The following is a 19,701-nucleotide window of genomic DNA, read 5'->3' as shown; positions in this document are numbered from 1 at the left end:
TTTGCCGGCCCCGGAGTGCCACTGCATTCAGAGTGCCGGGTCATAGCATCGTGACCTTGCATTCTTTGATGGAAAGCTGTATGCTCTCTCACGCAAGAATAAACTCTTTGTCCTCGAGGTTGGTTCGAGCTACGAAGGTAAGCCAAGAACCCCATCCATGAAATGCATAGCGGACTCCATATGATGCAGGGAGGAAATACCGATCCTTTGGTAATAAGGGCTATTCCTGTTAATATTGGGGTTGCCTTGCTGAATCTAGTGGTAGATTGTTGCATGTAAGGCGACTGATTGGAGTCTTGTCCATTGTGCCAGATCGCAATAGGATAGAACATGCACGTACTTTTACATTCAAAGTCTTTGAGGCAGACTTGACCACTGATTCTTGCGGTCAGTGGAGAAGGGTTGATATTTGGGAGGTCATGGAAGGAAATTCTATGAAATTCGGTCTCACAGAAAGATCCCCTCTTATATATATCACGTGTCCCTCTTTTTCCTCTCAGTTACACGTGCCAGCTGTTAAATCAGGAAAGACGGCATGAATCAAGGTCTGATAGGAATCTTTCGATGAATTATCTTATAAATTTTCTTCCACCAAGCACTGATTGTTGGCACACACTCCAAGTCTCTCCCCGCTTGTGAATGCGGAGCTCAGGAGGATTGCATCAACTTCATGCGTCACTACGATCAGGGAAATTTTAATGTGGATCCTTTTCGCGATTGTGGTGTGTTCAATATGAGAAATGAGCTGATCACACCTTTTTGTTGCCAGAGACAGTGGCGGTGTGGCCACAAGGTGAAGGTGGGCGTCTGGCATGGTTTTTCCCTGCTGAAGCTATGTAATCCGCATTCCAGCATAGCATGTTCTGTTGTTTGAGGATTCTCAGGCAAGTACTTCTAAGTTCTACCTTGGAGCCTGGACTATGCTTATTCTGTATTTTGGCGATCAGTAGTAACATTTATGCCCCCAATATAAGCATGTCCTGATTTATATATCAAAAGTTCAGCATTTATCTCCTTATGACATGCTTTTCATTCACATGTAAGCTCACCAGCAATGGAGTCACAGCCATTGTTTTAACCTGAATGCTCTCACTTTTGCTTTTCTTATCTCTGGCTTTGTTGTGATTATAACAGAACATTTTGGCGATCAGTTGCAAAATTTTATTAATATTTATGCCCCCAATATAAGCATGCCCAGATTTATATGTATCAAAAGTTCAGCTTTTATCTGTTTATGCCGTGCTTTCCATTCACATGTAAGCTCCTCAACAATGGAGTCACAGCCATTGTTTTAATTCGAATGCTCTCGCTTTCGCTTTTCTTATCTTTGGCTCCGTTTTAATTATTATTGGAATATTTTGTGATTCGTGTCCCTATGATTTGTGATGCATGATGTATATACTATTTCCCAATGCAACAATGAATTTCTTAACCACTACTGGTTAGTGGTTGATCAATCATCAATGTTACACGTCAAAATGAAAGGAATACTACTTCATATCAGGAGTGCAGCGTCAGTAACGTTGGTGTCGCGCATCCACAACCATTTCTTGGACATAACTGTCTAAGGTGTGCAGTGTAGCAGTGACTTATCGTCAACCATTGAGAAGCACATATGTGTGTTTCAGTTTTTCTACTAATGATCTCACTATTTCTGACCATACCAACAGATTCTGCTAATTCTGTTGGAATACTCGTGGTGTTTGCCTGTTTTCGGTTGATGCCTTACCGCTTCAGCCTGTTGGGATTTGAGAGGTTTTCCCTTTAAATTCGAATTTGAAATTAAAGTCAAATTTGGATTTGAGAAAATTCTAAAAAGAAGAAGAAGAGGATGCCTTGGACCGGTGGGCCGCTTCCAGGCCTAAGTGGCTGAACAGCCCACCAGCCCGTACATGCCATATGGCTTCGAGCGAGGGCTCCCAAGAGGGGGCCGCCGCCGCCACTCTTGGGGCAGAGTGTGCCCGCCCTATCCGGTAATCCGTTCCGCTCCATCGAAATTGGACGAGGGGAGTCGTGCGCTCGCTCGGGTGGATAAAGCCAGGCGATTCCTCTCCTCTAGATCAATCGAATTTCGAGCTCTCCACCTTCTCCTCCTCCACTCTCCACTCTCCTCTCCGTTGGTTCTTCTCTGGTGTTGTGCCTGGTCCGCTTTGGCGTGGTGGTGCACCTCCTCTAGTCGTGTGCCCCGTCGGCTTGCCCTTGCCGGTTCGTGCGGGCTCGGGTGCGGTGCGCTTGGGCGCTCTGTGCGCAATGGAGCTTGGTCGATGGGTTGCGCGTGAGCGCGTGACTTGGCCATGGCGGTGACGATGCTATGGTGGTCTGCAATGTGCCTTCGTGTGCGCTTTCTGCAGGTGGAGGCTTCGCATGTGAGTTCTGTGTGCGTGGCATTTGAGCCGTGTGCGCGGCTTCTCTGCTAGGTGCGCCTCATGTGCGTTTTCTGCTCATGGTGATCACGCTTCAGTGTTGATCGCCTTGGGCTAGTGTTCGGCTTCTCCTCCCTAGTCTGGAGTTGGACCTTTCGCTGTTGTGGTGATTTCTGTTGGAAATAATAGAACTTTCAGATTTAATTTAATTTAATTCCTAATGTAGCATGAACAAGAACCGACGCAAAAAAATCAATATCGAGTAGGATTCGACAACTCCCAACAAGCCTTGACTAGAGCATGTCCTCGATAAAATATTTGACTAAGTACTCGAGTAGGATTTACATACATATCTGATGCGACGTGAGATGTAGACGCCCCCATGATGTCGATGCACGATGCAGTAGACGATGACAAAGAGGAAGTAGTCGATGCAGAGGCCACCATGATGTCGATCTAGTAGGCGATGACAAAGACGAGGTAGTCGAAGTAGATCGTGATGATGTAGAGGAAGCAAATTGTGAGCAGCCGCAATAAGCACTTCCAAAAGACTTATTCACCCTCTCCCGGTGTAGGATCTCAATGGCGACGGGTTCTGGAGACCTGCACGTTGATACATCGGAATGGAGTAGACTACGTACGACGGCGTAGCAGAGAGAAATTGGTAAACCCTAATTTCGTGTATGCAACTCACGTCTATCATTTGTGCGACGACTGACAGATATATATAGAGGGACAGTCGCGCGGTTGAGACACACCATGATCATAGTCGGTTACGCCGCCATGATCGGAGTCTTGATCGGCACGATTTACATATATTTATTCGTTTGCCCACACAGCAAAAAGAATAAAACAACAAAAGGAGATTGCACATACGCAAGCAACTGGACTTGATTTCAGTAGACTATTTACGCAGGTGCCGCGTGCCCCCGCCCTCTGCCCCCGTCATGACCCGGCTCGGCAAGGCGAGGCGAGCGAGCGCGCATGTGTTCTTCTAGTCCTCTCATCCACATATACTAAGTGGGTGGAGAAAAGAAACTCTTTTAAGTTGGTCTCAATCTACCTTAACTAGCAAAGTGGGACTAAAGAAACACACCTCCCTCACATGGTTGGACCTTTGAGATTTATTTGGAATTATACAAACATAATGAGCTAAACCAAAATATTCTAATAACCCCTCTACAGAAAAGGGAACCTTAACTAGATTCTTGTTCATTGAAGGGACATGTTACACGTTTCTCAGTTGTACGATCTTTCCTGAAGTAAACTTCAAATCTACCATGTCAACACGATGAATAGGAGTATGAGATCCATTCCCCATTAAAACAGAAGAATCTCTAGTGATATGATAAGAAGAGAACATTAAACTATTAGCACACATATGTGTACATTAGCCCTAATATCAATTCACCAATTGGTGTACTTATTCATGGAAGAACAGTAGATAGATTATCATACCTACTAGTTCCATCTCCAGTGTTGTTAATGGTCATGTTGACAAACTTGGTGTTCTTCCCTTGATTAATCATTCTTACTTTACGGTCTCGGTAATCTTTGGCCCAATAGCCAACCTCATCGCACATGAAGCAAGGTTTATCATCTTTCTTCATCTTCTTCTTCTTGAAGTTGATGGTTTGTTTGGCCTTGTTATTTTTCCCTTTGACTTGCCGTTAGAGGACCGTTGCGCCACATTTTCCCTAAATCATCCATCGCCTCCTTTGTTATGTACATCCTTAGATCAAGCTTTCTCCTCAATATCAAGAGACGTGATCAGACTCTCAACAGAAATCTCTTGTCTCTTGCATTTTAGAGCAGTGACAAAATTTCTCCATGAGGGAGGCAATTTGACAATGATGCCCCTAGCCACAAACTTATCGGGTAAGACTTTATGAGCTCGAGTTCTTTTACAATGCACTAAATCTCATGAGCCTACTAGACTACCGATCGATTATCGATCATCTATTATTGTTGGAAATAATAGCACTTTCAGATTTAACTTAATTTAATTCCTAATATAGCATGAACAATAACATATGCTAAAAATCAATACCGAACATGTTCCGACTAGCTCCGACTGAATTAGACTAGCCTCGAATAGGATTTGACAAGTCACAACAAACCTTGACTAGAGCATGTCCTCAACAAGATATTCGACTAGGTACTCGACCAGCAGATGTACCCGACTAGGTACTTGAGTAGGATTTATGTACGTACTTGATGGCGATGTGAGATGCAGACGTCCCTGTGATGTCGATATGAAATGCAGTAGATGATGACGAAGATGAAGTAGTCGATGCAGATGCCATCGTGATGTCGATCTAGTAGGCGATGACAAAGATGAAGTAGTCAAAATAGATCACGATGATGTAAAGGAAGTAGATCGTGAGCAGTCGCGATGAGCGCTTCCCAAAAATCTTATTCGCCCTCTCCCGGTGTAGGATCCTAAGGGCGACGGGTTCTAGAGGCCTGCTCTCCCTTCGTCGGTGCACACCAACGCAACGGGATGGAGTAGACTACGTGCGACAGTGCAGCAGAGAGAAATTAGCAAAACCCTAATTACGTGTATGCAACTAGCGTCTATCCTTTGTGTGGCAGCTGGCAGATATATATAGAGGGAGAGTCGCGCGGTTGAGACACACCACGATCAGAGTCGGTTATGCTTCCACAATTAGAGTCTTGACCAACAACGATTTTCATATATTTATTCGTTTGCCCAAGCATAAAAAAGAATAAAATGGCAAAAGAAGACCACACGTGCACAAGCAACTAGACCCGATTTCGACGGACCGTTCACACAGGTGTCACGTGCTCACGCCCTTCGCCCATGCCATGGCCCGACGAAGTGTGGCGAGGCGAGATGAGCATGCGTGTGTTCTTCTAATCCTCTTATCCACACATGCTAAGTGGGTGGATGAAAGAAAACCTTTTAAGTTGGTCTTCATCCACCTCAACTAGCAAGGTGGACTAAACAAACACACCTCCCTCATATGGCTAGGCCTTAGATATTTATTTCTAATTATACAAATATAATGGGCTAAGCCCATATATTCTAACAATTTCTACTCATCGGGTACTTGTTGCAGTGTGCCCTGCAGCTAGTACAACGGTATTGTATCTCCGAGAACACACACCCTATCGACCTCGGTATAAAAGGGGTGTCTCTGTTTTCTGGGACAAGACTGTTACGTGACTTGCTTTCGGCCTCGTCTCTGGACTGTAAGGACATTCCTGTTCCTATTCCTGCTATTGCTTCTTGTCTAGCATGCTTTTACTTGATCATCTCTATCAATTTTTATTATCTCGCATGCTAGTTGAGGTGGCTGTATTGCTCTGTGATGATAGCGGGCTGAGTATGATTAGTGTTTCAATTTATGCACTTGAGCTAGGTTGCAATCGCTAGTTTTGATCTTGTGAGCTGGTACTCTATCTTGTGTGCTGGAGCTGTCTTTGTGAGATGGTGCTCTGTTAGTATGAGTCTTTGGCTCTATCATGCTGCTCTCTGTTCTGCGGTTTGCCTTTGTTCTATTGCCTTCAGTGTTAAGTAACTCGCATGATAAGCTTGATCAGTAACTTGGGTAGTTCGGTCTAGCTCTTGTGGTGAATTTTGTCATACTAATTAGTAAAGCTTAGTATGCATTGGATGGTCGTTAAATCGATAACCAGCACTGAGAGCAATTTAATCTTTCTAACACTTGTTATGTCCGTTCATGTGTTATTCCACCTCTCTATGTCGATTGCCATATTTGATATCCTCGTTAATATGAGTAGCATATGTTCAGTCATATTTGCTTTTGAAATGCTCATGTTGATCAGTATTATCTTTGTTGTTGACCGTTAAATTGGGGACTTTTGTTTCAAAGTAGCATCATGTTTTATCTTATATGTTTAAATTTAGAATCAATTTAATCGAAACGTTGCTAAAATATACTTTGAAACAACAGTGCCTGCAGTTATTTAAGCGATGCCGCAACCGGTAAGTTCTTCGAGATCGCCACATAAACTATTTTTTCATAAAACTGCTCTTTATTTTGTCAGTCACCACTGAAATTTTGGTTTCATATTGAATGAACAGCTTTTGTCAAGTAACTAGGAAGACATGTGGATGGCACTGTTGACAGGAACCGCAGGCGAGAATGAACATGTGAGTGAGAGAAAGGGTGACAGCCAATATACTATTCCTTTTAGTCATAAATACATATTATTTTAGAAAATATTCGGTCAAATTTTTAAAATTTTGACTAACAATAGCTTTTAAAATATTTAATTTGAAAGACTTAAAATCATATGTGTAGATTTATCTTGAAAAATATTTTTATAATATCACAAATTAAATGGATTTTATAAATATACTTTAATAGAAAATAGCAGTCAAAAGTACACATTGGATATCATGTCTTATAAAAAACGACATGTATTTATGACCGGACGGAGTATTCTGTATTGATCTTTTACAGTAAAGTCTGGTTCCGGTAAAACGCATGGAATTCGAAACTGGGTGCTCCCGTTGGCTAAGGAGGGGTGGATGTGATGAAATTGCGAGTCAAAAGTCAGTGATAAGTATTCTGAATTTGAATTGAAAAGAATGGTGTTAGTTTAATGATTGGGCTAGCATGCACGCATTCAGAACCCGAAAAGAGACCGACAAATGCTTGAAGTTGCGCCCTTCCGATTTGCATGCATATCAACGGACATATCTGGACAATTGGGTTGTTTTGGCAGCTATCGCAGAGGCTTCGATTTCAGCCTGGTCCTTCCTGCGGTCCCAACTTCCCTAATCTATGTGAGGGAGTGTAGCAAAGTGCTGGTGCGCTACAGAAGGAAGAGAAGACCATATCTCAGTGACACCTTGTTGGTAAAGCGTCCATTTGGTCGCAAGCTACTCTTCGGCAAACCTTTGATGGTTAAGTGTGGCGAACAATTAGCCCGAAATAGTGTATCTAACAGTCGAGGAGCGCGGCAGGTTCCAAAAATATGCTAGCAAACCATTCACCTGTCGGAGGCAAAGTATATCAAGAGGCATGTACGTGCAAGCAACTAAAAGGTGCAATAACACCAGAGCCTCACTAACGAATATTACATCCATACAGCAACAATCACTAAGACCAGAATCTCAAATGGAAGTATCAGTTACGGGCAAAGAAAAGGAGCCACCATAACAGCAGTATGCACAAACGAAAACACAGCAACCTTCGTGCTATCGCTACATACCGGAACATTGGAGGGCAAAGCATCGCGTGGAAATTTGGCTGGAAGCACAGCTCAAAAAGATATTTCAGCAGTTTAGGAAAAAGCATACAGAAACTGAAAATAGGTAAAGCCTGAACATAAACGCGATCTACAGACTACAGTAGCATAGCTACTAACCAAAATCTTCACTGTTATCATGGCGTGCACTTGTACAATACCCCCATCTCAAGTGCGGGCTTACAACAAAGGTATACAAGCTTAAGCAACAGACGAACATAAGGCACTCGTCGCATCAAGTTACGGGTTCATCATCTCTGTTCAAAATGAAAGGAAACTGCGCTGCAGGTTTAAGAGCTATGCTTAACATGTGTGGCGTGTTCTGGCTTGGCGCGCCTACGTGAAGGTGTCCTCCCTATCTCCTTCGGCGACCTCGCCCTCGTCAATGTTGCTGAACTCCAGGAAGTGAGTCGGCCTGTGGTCCTCATGGTAGAAGTCCCGGGGCATGCCGAGCTTCATTGCGTACTTCATCAGTGGGTCATGCTTTACTCCCATGAAGTTGTAGTTCCAAGGAACGTTATCTGGAACCTGTTTGGGAGAAACCAATAAAAAAATCATAGCGAGTCACGTTAGCAAGGGCAATTTAAAAAACAAGAGGTTTAGAAAGTGTTAGGAAACAGTCCATACCATGTAGAAACCAAGGAAGCGGTCACTCAGAAGCATCTGGACCTTCTCATAATAAGTTGGGAGATATCCATGTGGGTTGCTTCCGGTGTCCTTGTTGCTGCGGCCCCACTCGTAACCACTTGGTGTCAACTTGTATGCCGTCAGCGAGCAAGATCCTGGTGTAAAGCTGCATGTCAGAATGATGCACTTCTCACCATCCCATTGTTTGTTGTTCTCCAGAATCTTTGCGTGAGAAGTCAAATCCTGCAGGAAACAATGCAGTCAGTCCCATGAATCAGGTCACGAAAGGCAAAAGGACAATATTACATTTTTGTATCCTTCTGAACAACTAATTTGCTAAATCGAGATCTAACCTGGGGTGATAGCTGTGGAGCTTCGTTTGGCTGGGTATGCATCCATCCTAATGGTTCCAGATCATTTAGGAACTCATGCTCAGGAAGATTTGCTGGCAGAGTCACCATCTGGTGAGTTCCATGCTGTGGAGGAATGGCTATACACCTGATCTCTTTAACTTGGGGATTGTCCTGCGGACTCAGCCCATACAGGAATCCAGAGATTTGTGTCCGTAGATCTGCTATGCATATGAACTTCTTTAATATGTTCTTTGGCATGATGTAAGTGTAGCCAGTCTCCTGCAGTCAGAATGGATGCAGTTAGTATCCAACATTCTTGTTCACAAAATTTATGGAGCTAAACCAGGTGCAATTACTGTACTGACCTTTATATCATCAGAATTAACATAAATGTGATTGACACGAAGATACAAGTTTGTGGCAGAGATGGCCCTGACTCGCCAATCAGTCTTCGATGCAAATGCTTGTTGCTCATATGGACTGGTTGTCGTGATAATGAGCTCGTCTCCATGCACATTTGTTGTCCTTGTTGTCACTGCAGTTAACTGATTTGTCTCCCTGGACTGCAAAATCAAGTAAAACCAAGAGCGAGCATAACTAACGTGATTATCTCTGAAGAAAGACTAAACAAGTGCTATTAGTTAATGCTTACCTGTTTCTCAATTTCAGCAATCTGTTGCCTCTGTTGTGATGGTGGAGCAATTTCAGCACCAAGAATTATATCACGCATTTCAGATTGTGTCAATGCAGAAGTATTAACATTGTTTTTCTTTGCATAATCAGAAAGAATGAGGTCCCTGAGTGCACATTCAACCTTCAGCCACTGTTCATCACTCAAAGATGGCCATATATGATGTGGTTCGGTAACAATTGTCTTGTCAGGTTTGAGCAACATCTTTGCCTTCTCATTATTCACATGTAGTGCCCGTAGTATAAGCACGATACGGGAGAACGCTGTGTACGATGAGATACTTTTCAACCAGTCATCATATATATTATAAAGGACCATCTGTGGTTCTGTAGCCTTCAGAATAAGATCACCGAACTTCTCAATCTTCAAGCAAGCCTGAAATGGCAGCTGTAACTCACTACCCTTGATAACAATGTTAGGGAAATCAAGGAGATGGACCTCCAAGGGGTCCAACATGCCCTTCCTTGTCACAATAATTTGCTTTGGCTGCTCTTCCACGGGAAGAGATCGAACTAATGCAGCAACCTCCTCAGCTGTTTTCCACTTGGCCAGCTGCCCAAGACGCTTTTGCCCCGCCCATACACTTGTGTGGATAACCTGCAGATTATGATCCATTACATTTTCAATACTGCACAGCAACACCAAATTACATGAAAAATGGAGCTGAAGTTGAAAAGGAACAAACCTTCAGAAAAAGTTGACCGGTTCTTGGATTGAAAATGAAAATAGCACCATTGATTGGTTTTGTGGTCAGGTTACCCTCGAAAGTCTTGTGAATAGTAACTCGATAGACATTTGTGTCATCCACAAACCATATGATTTGATTACTGAATATCTCTCCATAGTTCTGTGAAGACAGGTATGGTTCAGTCGGTTCAGATGAGTACAACTGCAGACCCTTCCTTATTCTCTCCCTCAGGACATACAGAGCAGGATTAGACTGAAAAGAGAAACAGTAAAGCAGGTTACTGAAATTGGACATCTTAGAGCGCCTGGTACACCAAAAAGAGCTAGATTTTAACATAATTATATACCTTCATGATCTTGTTCATTGCTTGCTGGAGGAGGGGCTTCGACCCAGGGAACCAGTTGCCAAAAGCAGAGTGCAAATTATAAGCTAGGTCAAGTCCAATCATCACCCCTGAAACAAATATTAATCAACATTAGCTATATTCAATTCAAACAAGCGGACAAGATACAAAATAATCAGTTCATGGATATAGGTATACCAGTAGGTGATGGGTAGATGGACATATTGTCTGTTGTGTAGTCCATGAACTTGGCCCGTGTATAACGTTCTATGTCGTGCGAATCATAATCACCCCAGCGCAGTTGCACATCAATCCAATACTTGTTACTAGCTTTCTGGTCAAAGACATCCTTAGACTCAGAAACTAAGCTTGGTTTGGACATCTGCCATCTATGGGCAGCAAACAAGAGGATATCTGCACAGGAGCTGTTCATCTTGTAACTCTTCCTGGGATGTATTGTCTCTTTCTGCACTGTCTCAATCTCCAGCGCATCCAACTCCTGATCCAAAACTTGGCAAAGATCCATAACAACACTTTCATGGATCTTCTGCCACAGATGTGCACGGAAGATCTGGATCAGAGAAATTTTCAAGGTCGGGATTTTCCCATGCATGAATATGCCTGTAAGATCTAGCTGAACCTGGAAACCAACATAGACATTTGCACGATTAATAGTCGGTGACCACCAAAGGGTAAATCTTCGATTAGGGATTTGATTGAGCCCAGAACGCTGTGCATTGGTCAGCTTCTTGTATTTCATTGACTCTTCAAAACCTGATGCCTTCTCCCAAAACAGACCCTCCCAAGTAGGGAAATATGTTCCTTTAAATAATGTATGTTCCAGGATACCTTCTACACCACCAAGTGCTTGGATGACATCAGTTCTGTAGTTGTTTAGGTTCCATAGCTTTCCATCGTGCCGCTGATGTGTCCACCAGAATGGGTTCTGTTTCAGCACTTGATACTGCTTAAAATCTGTTCGTACTCTCCATCCTTTGTCATAAGCTAGTGTATGACGGTCTTTTTGGAAAAGAGTGTTGATACGAGGTATACCTCTATCCCATGAATCTTCAAGATCCTCAAGTGTTAAGCGTCTGTTTTGTGATTGTGCTTCCTGCCTCTTCAAAGCATACTCAGCCCACACACGCTGTGAATCAATAAACTCACTCTCCCATGGCTGGATGTAGCGGTACAGGTTAGGAATAAGCTGGTCCTCCTCGTGGCTCATACCACTTCGAAAATGTGTTACACCTACATCTGTCTGTTTGCTGTACCTTAGATCACTCTGCGGTATCAGAATGTGGCCCATCGACAACATACCCAGACCTCCAATTTCCTTGGGTGTATAAAAGATAACAGGCGGAAACCTACTAGGCATCTTTGAATTCAATCCAATCTTTATACGAGTCTGTATCTTGTTTTCACATTTGACAAGTAAATCCAAAAGCTCCTGTGTATGAACAGTTGCTTCACGGAAATATGTCATAAGGCCAATGAGAGCAGTATTCCACTTATTGACGATCTTGGTAAATGTTGTTGACCCTGATGACATTAGAATCTGCCGTACACGGTTCTCAAACACTTTCATATGCTCATCGTCGACTCTCAAGAAGGCGATAGCTGTCCTTTCTTTTGTCTGCTCATTCTGCAAATTCCATACTCCATCCTTTGTGTTGCTGAATGCCTCCTGAGTCATACGTATCTTCGGCAGAATACGGACCTCAAACCCGCACATGCTAAAAAGTAGGTTTGGGTTGTCCTTGCTGTAAACAGAGACAAAGCTATTCTCCCATTCTAAAGTTGTAATGCTCCTCGGAAGGCGATTCTTCATATCCCAGAAGACACTTCTTCCAAGATTTACATCATGTTTCATAAGCCTCATTCTTGCATCTCTAGGCCAACATTTCTTATTATTATAACCAACCATGTTCTCATTGTTAGGATCAGGATGTTCTGTCAAGTAACGCTGAATTAAATCCCGTGCTTCCTCATGAGTGAAGCGGAACAATATATGTACCTTGTCAATGTATCGAGAATACAACCTGATTGGATGCCTTGTCTCAACTTTTGTGTCAGCATATGTAAGAAACTCATTTGGCATTTGAGGTGGCCCAGCAATCTCACTGGCACGTGTCAAACCAAGAATCAGGAGATCCAGCACCAGCCCGTAGTACTGCACTACAAAAGATGCAAACTGAAGGCCTCGAATGAGACCATAAGAATTTGTGTGACTCATATCCTTGTAAGACAACACAACATTGTTCTTTGCGGTGACATAGTCAGCTATGTTGTGGTCCAAGACCAAACGCAGAAGCCTGTTCAACAGGGTCAGGTCAATTTTTTCAAAGAACTTCTCAAATTTTGTCTGGAGCATCACAACACACTGCCCATCGCTTGTGTCCCATATATCCTGTAAATTATTAATGCCTTGACACCATTTATAAACAAGTAGAGGTGGTGGTTCTGAGTCAGCAGGTTTGACCCAATTTGGGAAAAGGTGGCGTTTGTCCCCCTCATACCACAGGTACTGGTCAAGGTATGCATCAGTAATTTTCTCAAGAGGCTCAATTTCATAGACTGGAATCAAGTAGCTGTACAAGTCCATGAATTCTATGCCAACTTCCTTGAAAGCACGCTGAGTAAGAAGATGACGTTTTATCCTTGACAGTGCCTCATGTGGATTATCATACGCTTGTTCAATCAAGCCCAGCTCCTCCCGTTGCAGTTGGTTTAACCTAACTGCTACACTATATGACTCCTTCAGCCTTTCCAATGCCAGTATAAGAAGTTTGGTGTCATGCTTGTATGACAGTGGAGGGAAAGGAATTGGTGAGAACTTTCTTGATTCCAGCCAGTGAACTGTTGTTGTATAAATAGCAACAGCTTCTTCAGGAGTCACATATGGCCCATCTTTCAAATAATTGTGTTGCCTCTCTTGTTCTGCCTTCAGCCACAGCCGAGTTAACCGTCCAAGATTTTTCCGACAAACAGTCTTGTCAACTGTAGCACCACGCCTGATACGTTCACGATTGTAGTGAGCAACATTGGTCCACCAATCAGCCTTGGACTTCACATAACGGAGTATCATATTCTCAATAGGCACAGGCAGGCCAGGGACTTTCCATGGGATATTTGCCTTCCAGCATCGCCATGCCTCACTAAGATGCTGTAATATAGTCCGGGCCTTGTTTTGCTTGATGCCCTCTGGCATAGCATCAAGGACGTCATGCATAACTGCAGCCCGGAGTTCCAGATCAAAATGAGACTCCACCCGTTGCTTGGTTACAGTTTTAGCAACTCCTTTCGAGTGACGGCCTTCGAATTGCCTTGCCAGCAGATTGCCTAACCACCTTTCCAGCAATGGGACAATACCACGAAGAAAAAATAGCCATACTCTCCACATTGGAGCCCAAAATCCACAGCCAGGCCCTTTGCCAACAGGACCAGTGTTGAAACGATAATATATCAAGTGCTTCAGATCTTTGCACATCCTGATTTGCCGCATCAAACGATACTTGTATCTATACATACCAGTTAACTGGCCAACATGGGAAAATATATACTGCAGACCATCTGCCAACTGGAAAGCATCAACATTTCCTAGCCGGAATTGGATGTTTGCATCAACAACCAACTTAGTAAGTCGCAAAATCTCACGACACAAATGGAATGCATTTCCAAAACGAGATTTCTTCCTTTCCTTTGTTGTAAGAGTCTTCACAGGTTTCAAATTGAAATTGTAGTCTAAATGAAGGTAATTAAGATTCTTCCTGTGAATCAACAAGTTTAGCATGTTGTAACCCTGCTTGCAAACTTGTAAGCCTGCTTCTGCCCAGTCAAGCTCTGTAGTTTGGAAAAACTTTGTTGCTTGGAGCGAACGGAACAGATGCTTCTTCTTCTGGGCCTTGGGAGACCTATGATGTAGCTCATTGAGTACATAACACTTCAACAGCTTCTGATAGCTCACACGAACTTTCACAGGATAAGCTGGTGGGCTGAAAAATATTAATAAAACACAATCAGTTGAACAGTACAATCCACCAAACGGAAATAGATAAAAACAAAACAAAAAAGTGTCACTATAGCACTCACCAATGCTCCTTGAACCACTCAGATACAAGAGGAATATCTTCCGCGCGACGTGTTCTACCAGATCTCATGTTAAAAGGCTTTGGGGCAAACAGTAATGAGATACCAGCAGCTGTTGTATCAGTATAAAGTTCAGTGCGTTTCAAGAGAGGCTCCACATCTTCTGGGAGACAAAAATCTTCATCGTCTTCATCTTCAGTTGTTTTCCTCTCCCGACGATCAACCTTGTTAGTTGAAGTGATAGGATTTATCAGAGGATCGTAGTAGAACGCAGGCAAATCTGGATCCTCTGTCTTGATATACATTATCATGGGAGTATGATAGACCCCAAGTTTCACTTTCCTTGGCCTGTTATTGTAAAGGTGTGGGAAAGCAATTCTGTACTCAGTCCGAAGTGGCTGACGTATGATGAGTTTATTTATGTCATTAAACTCATTCCAGTCCTCATCACCCTTCTCCATATCACGGTACAATGGCTCAAACTTCGGACCTCCTGTGATAGAACATCTAAAGTTAGTGCTTGATAGGATAAAAATAGCACAAGACCAAAAAAAAAAACAGTGCGCTACTAAATTCCCTCCTTTGACAAAGAAAGACAATAGATAAATGCAAAAAATACTCTATTGCGCATGTATCCAAAATATCTTGCCAGTAGTATGACAAATACATCAGTATACTAGGTGGGCTAAATTTTGATGTAACCATCAAATCAGAAGCTGCAAGCCTGCAAATTCTATGCTAACCCCATTGATGTGCAAGGTGTTTAAATCTGTGACAGTAACCATAGCTTACAAAACTTAAACAAAGATGCATACCTGGAATGCACATATTGAGCGCTTTGGCAGTAAAGAAAGACTCCATGTCAAACAAATAGAAATAATTCCTATCAATAAGATCTGACAACAGCTGGCCAGAAAGGCGATATAGTGTTGCCATTATGGGAAGCGATAGATGCCATTTCCTGTAGCTGGGGCCATTTATAAGCATAGTCTTCACAAGAGGCTTGTGATCATAGAACCATTTAAAGACAGCTGCATCTTCCTCCCTGTCCAAATCCAATTGTATAGCCTCTAGTGGTTCAACATCCAACAAATTATCAGCATAGTCCAGTGGGGGTTCCTCATCATCAAATGGAGGAAAGCGCATTCGTTTAAAATGACGCCTATCTCTCTTCTCTCGCCGCATCATGATCCACATCGTACCCCACTGTGAAAGCACATAAGAAGAGAGGTTTAAGCATAAAAGAAAACAAAAGGTACAACACATAGCAACTGGTTGTATGCATTCATAAAAAAAATAGCATAGCTAGCATATAAACAGCTCGATATGTAGTTATGGAAGGGTGGAAAAAAGGTGACTCTATAAATCCTCACCTGTGCCAGGTATATGGGTTCCGCCACCCATGGTATTTCATTTACAAAAGTGATGGCTCCAGTGATGTGATACAAGACTTTCACATGGCGAACCTGAAAAAGAAAGTATGTATTACTCAAATTCCACGCCACAAGTGATCTCACCAAGAATAAGCTATTTAACTTTACATCTAAAAGGACATGGCAAAAAGTGTACCTGCTCCCAAGGCATGGGCATATTCTCCAGTAGTTTATAAACAGCATGAGGCACAAATTTTAGCGCTCCAAGATAAACACGTTTGTCGTGCCTGTACTTCTTGGAAGACATGTCTCCATGGTCTCTGTTAAATGTAACAAGGAAGCATAAATAAAGTGCATCTTAAACAGGATTTACACTCTGCAAAAAAAATCACTGAAACTTTCGACTCTGCTGGATAGATAACAATGTATTCCACGTATAGAAGGTACAACCAGGTATTCCATGTATAAAAGGTACAATCAGCTTGCACTTGAAAGCTAGAAGTATGTATGTCTCAACAATACACAAGCTAGAGACGCTAGCTTTACAGGCAAGAACCAGAAAGTCAAATCGCAACAACAGTAACTGAAAACAGCTAAAACAAGCACCCTAGGTACACTGAGCAACAAGCAATAGAACCCAACAGAACCCCACAAACACAAGTGAAACCCCTCAATTGACAATACAGAATCTCCATTCTAAGAGCCATAGAACTCATTCTTAGGTATAGTTTGTCCTCTATTCATAAGTCAAAGCTGAACTCAAATTTACTCAGAAGTGATTAACTCCCAAGCATTGACTACATCATGTAACAGAATGCAAATTGCTGAAAACAATACCACGGAGTTACCAAGATAGGAGATACAAGTAAACAGCAAACAGAAACCGAAACACCAAAAGAAATGTACATTGCCAACTAAAGGGAAACCACGATCCCATAACTTGTGAAGTTGCGGTTTAGTCACACCACGAATGGCATTCAATGAGAACCCATGCTTCGTAGATCATAACATAAAACAACTAGCACGCCAACCTTGACCATAACTGCATCGTCAGTATATAGAAGGCCTTAACTTCTACAATCTAAAATTCGGACTGCAACCTGTTACTTAATTTCATCACCAAAGAACATCAGCGAGAGATAGCAAAAAAAGCGCATGTAGCCAAGCATACCATAACACAGCTAAATCCAAGCCTAAACACTACTCATGGCACAGCTATAACCAGAAACTCCAAAAAATCACATCGGATTCTCTACTCGCACAACACGTAACATCAAACGAGAGGCCAACCGCAACCACGACATCAGTTCAAAGCTACGCACAACAACAGAACCACCTAAAACCATAACCATCAGAGCGCAACACGAACGCGAAAGCTACGAAACTTAGGCATGAGCGAGGGTAAAGCCCGAAGCACCCTGAGGCGGCGCGGATCTGGGGGTTACCTGATGATTTTGCGGACGTGCTCGGGGGGCATGTCCTCCTTCTGCGCCTCGACAAACCCGAACTTGCGCTTGTCGCCGTAGCGCTTGGAGTTGAGCTGGTGCCACTTCCGGGCCTTCTCCACCAGCTGCGCCTCCAGCTCCGCTGGCGTCAGCGGCTCCCTGCCCTGCGGCGCCCCGGCCGGCGGCGGCGCCCCTGGCCCCGTCGTGCCCGGGGGAGGCGGGGCGGCCGCCATCGGCGGCGGAGGCGGCGCGCCGTTCCACATCGGAGGCGGGCGCGGCGGCCTCCCGCTGCTGCTTCTGCCGCCGCTAGGGTTTAAGCGGAGTCGAGCCGGGTCGGGTGGGTTCGAGAGTGGTCGGGGGTAAAAAAGAACAAAAAATGGGGATGGGAATGGAGATGGATAGATTGAAACCGATGGGATCCGGGGTGGCGGCCAGACTTTTATATGGGGCCTTGGTTCTGGGCCAGGCCGGGCGACTCTCGACGGGCCTTGTTTTCTGAGTCGGTTGTGTATGGTTGCCGATGGCTTAGGGGGCTCTTGCAAGAGTTATAAAAAAAAAAATCCAGTGAATTTCCAGTGACATGGTGTAATAGAACTGGACAAATAGGATATGCAGCGTCAAATGATTAACAAAACATCTAAAATGATTTAATAAAGAACATTATTATATTTAGCATAAAAATTAAAAAATGAGGTTGTACAGTTTTAGCGTGTCCTATGTGTATTAATAATTGACTATTTTGACTTTTAAGTTTGTACTTTGGATAACAATAAATTAAAATATATTTGGTGAAGTAAAATGTTAAGGTATCGTTAGATCGTCCCCGATAAACATTGATTCAGACTTTGAGCCTGAAATCGTCCCATCTTCACAAGCTGTCATTGGAGACGCTATAAGGAGTGTGAATGATGCGTTCAAATGTAAGGCAGGAGCTATACTAGGTGGCAAGGTTTTAGGGAAACGGTAACCAGTCCTAGCGGTAACTGAAAATGCGTGATTATTGCAATAGCTGTTCGAAATTTTGCTGAAATTCATACAAAATTCATTTGCTAAAATTTGAAATTTAGATAAAAAAAATGCCAGATTCGAGCGATTTTCTCGATTTATCGAGCGGTTTTCTCAAATTTTCTCCATTATCACTAACTGCTCGGTTTTGTTGGTAATCGCTCGATTTTCTCGATTTATCGAGTGATTTTCTCGATTTTCAGTAAAGTTTAACAGAAAAATCTAAAAATTGGTTCAATCTTGTAAAATCAATAATTAATTTATCTGAACTTCAAATCAAGTGAAACAAATTTTGTTGGTTTCCTTGTAACATGATCTACATGATAAAGTATTTATACTCATAAAAAAGTAGGAAATTTTTTGTAAGAAAATGTATTTGTAAAACCAAGTCAAATGCATAGTTTACTCTTTGCTAATAAAAAATCATGAAACTAATTTTGTTAGTCTTCTTACATGATCCATCCTATGTCTTTTAAAAATACATGAACTCATGAATTAGTTATTACAACATGCGGGATTGTGTAAATGTGTTGCGACTAGATTAATTCATAACTGACCCATCACACCTCTAAATTTAGTGAAACTATTTTTATTAATTTATTTATACTATACTTTATGTAGGAAAAATAATATTAGACATGAAAAAGTTAATTTCAGTCTTGTTTTTTAACATATTCACTTTATGCTTGTGAACTTTGTAAAAATTATGGAGAAATTAATAAAACTCTAAATGAAATAAAATCAATTTTAAAGATCCTCTTAAGATGCGTCCTACACAAGAAAAATATGTATTTGCATGTTAAGCTTTTCCTTAACATGAGTTAATAACTGAGCCGTACGTTCCAAGTTTTTTCATTTTTTCAAACTTCCTCCCTATATAATATGATGCAAATGATATTATTTTTGTAAAAGATTTACATAAGTTCTTAGAATTGTCTCTAGTTTTTATAATTTTTTTATAATTTTTTGAATTCAAATTTAGTTACCGTTCGGTTTCTGAAACTGGACCGGAGAGATAAGCTCGGTAACCGCGAATTTCGACCGGTTATCGTCGATAAATTGAACCCTGCTGAACCATCATATGGTAAGACTTGAAAAGGCTGGCATTTGGAGGAAAACTGGGGCCAGTTATATGTTGGTTAGGGCATGTTTATTTGGTTGATTTTTTTCTAAAAGCTATTACTTTTGGCTTTTGATCCTAGAGAAATTATTTTTCTAAAAGGTGTTTTTGTGGAAATTGCCATTGTTTGGTAACCCTGATTTTGATAGTCCGGCTCATAACTTTTGAATTGAATAAGGTGTGTAATATGTATAACGTCCCTTGTTGTCTGGAGTGGATATTTTTGTTTCTGTAAAATGTTTTTAATGACTAATGTTAATATTTAGGAGAAAACTTGGTATATAAAGTGTATGTACATGTATCTAATATTATTGGAACATGTAAATAGTTCATAACACGTAGATCATTGCTTTTCAAACG

At 42.1% G+C, this 19,701-nt stretch overlaps 1 protein-coding gene across 1 annotated transcript; it reads right to left on the bottom strand.

The window, feature by feature from the left end:
* Positions 1-7,660: 7,660 nt before the first annotated feature.
* Positions 7,661-17,615, bottom strand: LOC133930796 (pre-mRNA-processing-splicing factor 8A). The gene is made up of 13 exons (XM_062377536.1): positions 17,217-17,615; positions 15,968-16,091; positions 15,772-15,864; positions 15,214-15,604; positions 14,402-14,891; positions 10,508-14,304; positions 10,313-10,419; positions 9,964-10,218; positions 9,240-9,875; positions 8,953-9,150; positions 8,588-8,866; positions 8,235-8,477; positions 7,661-8,135 (listed from the first exon to the last, which is right to left on the bottom strand). Exons 1-13 carry the CDS (start codon positions 17,477-17,479, stop codon positions 7,944-7,946), a joined length of 7,068 nt encoding a protein of 2,355 aa, XP_062233520.1. The 5' UTR covers positions 17,480-17,615; the 3' UTR covers positions 7,661-7,943.
* Positions 17,616-19,701: the final 2,086 nt, after the last annotated feature.

This window comes from Phragmites australis, chromosome 10 (genome assembly GCF_958298935.1).
Source record: "Phragmites australis chromosome 10, lpPhrAust1.1, whole genome shotgun sequence".
Classification (NCBI taxonomy): Eukaryota; Viridiplantae; Streptophyta; class Magnoliopsida; order Poales; family Poaceae; genus Phragmites; species Phragmites australis.
This window is presented reverse-complemented; position numbering and strand designations above follow the sequence as displayed.